Source organism: Populus trichocarpa, chromosome 1 (assembly GCF_000002775.5).
Source record: "Populus trichocarpa isolate Nisqually-1 chromosome 1, P.trichocarpa_v4.1, whole genome shotgun sequence".
NCBI classification, from domain to species: Eukaryota; Viridiplantae; Streptophyta; class Magnoliopsida; order Malpighiales; family Salicaceae; genus Populus; species Populus trichocarpa.
Genome location: NC_037285.2, coordinates 30,931,905 through 30,936,945, shown reverse-complemented (window position 1 = coordinate 30,936,945; position 5,041 = coordinate 30,931,905). Strand labels below are relative to the sequence as shown.

The 5,041-nt window shown below is 36.3% G+C and overlaps 1 protein-coding gene across 1 annotated transcript; it reads right to left on the bottom strand.

The window, feature by feature from the left end:
• Positions 1 to 2,127: 2,127 nt before the first annotated feature.
• On the bottom strand, positions 2,128 to 4,536 carry LOC7465052 (probable indole-3-acetic acid-amido synthetase GH3.1). The gene is made up of 3 exons (XM_002300212.4): positions 4,109 to 4,536; positions 3,890 to 3,991; positions 2,128 to 3,769 (listed from the first exon to the last, which is right to left on the bottom strand). The coding sequence occupies exons 1-3, from the start codon at positions 4,426 to 4,428 to the stop codon at positions 2,401 to 2,403; spliced, it is 1,791 nt and encodes a 596-aa protein (XP_002300248.4). The 5' UTR covers positions 4,429 to 4,536; the 3' UTR covers positions 2,128 to 2,400.
• Between the last annotated feature and the right edge of the window lie 505 nt (positions 4,537 to 5,041).

The following is a 5,041-nucleotide window of genomic DNA, read 5'->3' as shown; positions in this document are numbered from 1 at the left end:
TTCTAAACAATAAAAATACTCTTTTACCTCTAAAGTCAACAAAATTTAAAATTATTGACCAAGGGCTTTCTTGACTTTTTGAAAGTTTCTTAATAGTAAAAATACTTATTTATCCCCAAGATCAAAAAATTATTGGGCTACTGAACAAGTGGTTTTTCCGGTTTTCTCATTGTCCATGTACAGTACAAGTACGAATTTAACCTTAGATTAGACAAAACAAAAATAGCTTTGCATTTGAGGGTATTTTTATAATTTTTCATGAGTTTTTGTGTAATTAACAGGGTCATGAAAGGGTGTTTTGGTATTTCTCAAGTTTACTTTTGATTATTTCAATTAGAAAATTGTTGGCGAGTATTGATAATGCGTCAGCAAATGGGTGACGTCTGTACCATTTAGGCGGCACATGTTACACCACCCAGTGATCAAATTTAACCTTCTATCGTCTTCTTGGATGCACAATTGGGTCCTCTTCCACACGGGATGACGCGTGTCGGCTTATGGTGGTTGAATTTTCACCAACGATCGTTTGTTTTTTTCCCCTTCTTTTCTCTCTCCTGACAGATAAAGTAAACATTTATCCTCTTTGTTTTTTATTTTTCAATTTTAGTCCCCATTCTTTTAATTTCTTATTCCATTTATAGTTTTAGTTCTCATTCTTTAAATTTCTTATTTCATTTTTATTCCTTTTAAAGAAGTTTTTTTTTTTAATTTAGTCCTTCAACTACAATTTATTATTATTTTTAATTTCAGTCTTCATTCTTTTAATCTCTTATTTTGTTTTTATTCTTTTTATAGAAGTTTTTTCTTTCTTTTCAACTTAGTCCTTCAATTATAATTTCTCAAATGTTTTGTTTTTCATTTCGATCCTTATTTTTTTATTTGTATTTTTTTTTCATTTGCCCTTTTGTTGAAGTTTTTTTTTTGCTTTCAATTTCATCCTTGAATCAAAGTTTTTTTTTCAATTTAACCCTTATTCTTTTGATTTTCTTTCTTTTGTTAAATCTATTTTTCAATTCAATTCAACCCTCCAACTGAAAATTTTTATTTGACCTCTAATTAATGCTTTTTTTTCACCCTCATTTTTTTGTATATCCTTTTGTATAATTAATTTTTTTTTCTGGTTTCATCTTTCGACATTTGTTTTGTCGGGGATTCGATTTTGTGCAATATTATCATTCTGCATTAGTTTTTTTTTTTGAAAAAAAGTATTGATTTTGTGATTATCTTTAATTTTGTTTTCCAATAGGTTTATCACAGTTTCATGACTTAGGTCACGAGTTTTGCATGCTATTTTTTAATATAAGTTTTTTGAGAATTGTTTTGTTTGTGTTTGATTTTTCAAGATATTATTTCTAAAAATAAAAAAATATTCATTTTTAATAATATTGTTGATGCGTTGGGCCTTGCATGATATTTTTTAAGGGCATGAGTTTATTCAATTAGTCTTATTTGTGATTATCTTTGTTTAGGTCATGAGAGTTTTTTAATGTGTAGATTTATCTTTTATTTATTTAAATAAACAAGTTAAGTGAACCTAATCAAATGTACATTCATCTTTCATTTTTCTCATTTTTTTTTGGTTATTGTTAACTATTCTTTTTGTTTATTTATACAAATAATTATTAATTTATTTAATTAGATGCTTGCATATGTTTTTTTATTTATATTTTTAAATTTTTTATATAAGAAAACACACCGAAGCAACATGCATACCTATTATTTTTTTGAAAAAAAAAAATAATCCACTGATAAACGCGGATTAGATAACTAATATTATTATATTATTATGATTAATTAATAATACTCATCCAACGCCGGAATCTCTACAGATGAAATGGTGATTTTGTAACTTCTTGCTGTAATATTTCAGACCTTTCCTTTTTATCTTTTCACTTCACTTTCTTGGTAGACCCACAGAACATTGAAGAAATTACCCAGAAGAGGACCATATATATTATGGTCTATGCTCTTTTGCTTTAATCTCTGTACTCTAATAGTCTTCTATGCAATCCGTTCCAGTCGGCATTTGCTGAATCGATCATCGGCATGTTTTCGCCCGCACGAAAATGATATAAACATGTCAAAAACGACAAAAAAATAAAATAAAAATACATGGTCCACCGCATCTGAAAGAAACATTTCATGCACTAGACAAACATCTCAGTCAAGGGCAGATCATTTCCACAGGTTAGCTGAACCAAAACACAAAACCTGACCCTGACACATCCTAATCAAAATGCCCTTTAACCTTTTGTCACAAAAGCTACTCCTCATTCAAATGAAAAACACACACACACACACACACACACACATTAAGGATTAATCTAACATTAATAAGTACTCTAATATTATTATTCTACACACCAATGGAGACTTGATTTTGGTCGGTGCCCAAAGAAATCACCTTCTTCTTTCCGGTGTCCAGTATGGCAAAGCTGGGCTGAAATGCTTGGATACCACCCTTGAATCAAGCAACTCCATGATTGGAGTAAAATTGACGCACCTTGGAACCTTATACTGATTGATGGATGCCCCTCTTGAAATTGCATAATCCATCAGCTCCTCAAATGTACCATTTTTTACCACACGTATCTCGAGTGGTCCAATTGAGTAATCTGCAACTCGGCCTTGTCGATACACTGAGTTCAAACATTCTTCCATAGCAAGGCAACATTGGTTTAGTACTTCGTCACTAGGAGAGTTGGCTGAGTCTTTGACCAATAATTCCCAGTAAATCACATAGTGGCCAGGAATTGTCTTTGTATCAGCATAGCTAGTGTATTCAACAACACTTGTGTTGAATTCACGTAGAAGTTGTGATGCGTTCTCAACTGCCTTTTGTAACTCAGCTTCATCTGTTTTGTCCGAGTCAATACTAAGCAATACATTCTTCCTCCTTACGAAATGAAATTGAGGGGCTGAGTTGTGGAACCCGGTAACTCGAAGGATGTCACCAACTTGGTACCTGTATAAACCGGCATAGGTTGTGATAACAAGCTCGTATTCCTTACCCAACTCAACATCAGCAAGGTCAACAAGTTTTGGAGTTGAATCATGAGTGAACCCATTAGGATCGTGGGGTAAAAACTCGAAGTAAGCCATATTTGGCATGATTGTGTAACAAACTTCTGATGGCTTGCACATTGGATTCAGGTTTAACCCAAAGTAACATTCTGATGAGGCATACATAGTGCACGCCAAAGGTAAACCACCACTATAGTAGTCGAGGGTAGGGATATATTGGGCCATGGCTCCAGTGACAATCACATCAAGATATTTGGTGTTAGGCCAAATTCTTGTAATGATCCCTTCCCAGTTTTCCTTACTACACTCCATTCTGACAAACTCTGCAAGCTTTGGGTTTGGCTTCAGAATCTTTACCATGCAATCTTTGACGGAAGGGTCAGTTATTTCCTTGTTTAGCATTCCTGACTCGATATCATCAGCAAGTTCCCGCCAATGAAGTTGGAGAAACCTTATGGCACGGAGAAGGCCGGAAGCAAAGACTGCACCGACCCTGAGCACTTGTTCACGCTCTAGAAGGCCACAGAGCATCTGAGTGTACATGCTCTGGAATGAATCTGCACAAAGAATGGCCTCATTTGGGCTGGTGTACACATTGTAAGGATCATATGGACGTGTCTTGAAGTGGTCACTCTTGTAATAGCTCGTAAGCACCGGACGAGCCAGGAGACCTCCTGGGGTTCTTGTTTCAGACTTCACGAACAAGAAGTATAAGCCTTTGCCTTTGTCTAAGCCAGGCACGTAACTGGTGCATAAAAAGTGCAATTTTATAAGTAAGACTCACACATGCATGTGAGCTGGAATTAAATGAAGCCCGCATAATTAACTTGAACGCGTTTATTGGGATTTTGTTTTTGGAACTTACAGGTTCATTACTGGCATGAGTAAACTATACAGTAATTGGCGACGATCCAGCTCTTCCTTAATTGTTGGCATGAGCTTTCTTTCGCCAGCAGATGTCCCAGAACTATAAAATTTCAAGAAGACAAAAACTTAGGCCAATAATCACAGTAGACTTTTTAAAAACCCAAACAGGCCAATTAATCAAGGAAACTTTATAGTATTATACTTGTATAAAACTCACCTAGTAAGGAATTCTGAGATGGGGTGAGTTGATAAGATGGAAGAGCGATCACCATTAGCAATTCGTTGGATTTCAGGCTGAAGATCCTCGTATCTGATCGTGGGTAATTTAGACTTAAAAGTCTCACGGTCAGTTGCACCATCAAGGTTGAACCGTTTTAAGTACTCGACCTCAGCGTTTTGGATCAGGATTTTGGCCAAAACATCCTCTTGAACTGAGTCAGTCTTTCTAGTCATTTCCTCAATGAATTGAAGAGCTTTAGCATCTTTCTCACACGCTGGAGGACCCAAAGGTGATGAAAGAGCATTATCAACAGCCATATAGAAAAAAAATGAAAGATTTTTTACGAAGAAAAAAATTTGTCTTTGAAGAGAGGGATGGGGTGTGCTGCAGTAGATTTAAGAAATTGAGAGATGAGGAGTGAGGAGGGAGGGTGGGTTTGTTGGGCTTTATGTATGGGAAGCAAGTCAGTCAGCACTGGCATTACGTGAAGGAAAATGGTATGCCACGTCATGAGCCATGTAAGAGTGGGGACCTAAAGGTGCAAAAGAGAGCTTGGAAGGAAGCTGACGGGTCTGTGTGGGACGAGAAATTTGGACACAAACAAACACTTGTGCCTTGACAAAATGTAGGGTTAAAAGGAGACAAAGCGGGTCCTACAACTCGTAGACATGGCTAGAAATAAGGCAGGCATGTGGGGTTAGGTGACCGCCATGTCAGCGAAGAGTTGTGGGGCAAAATGGTATACGCGTCATCCACCACGCGGCTGCTTTGGGGGCCTAGATGTGGGTCATTGATGTGACTCATTGCCGGCGTGTGAGACAGTTTTCACCGTTATATTAGCCTTGCCACATGAGACATGCTTTTAATTTTCTTCAGTCCGCGGTCTTCTAACCGCGTACCGTACATGTTACTATAAGTTTTGTTTCAGGT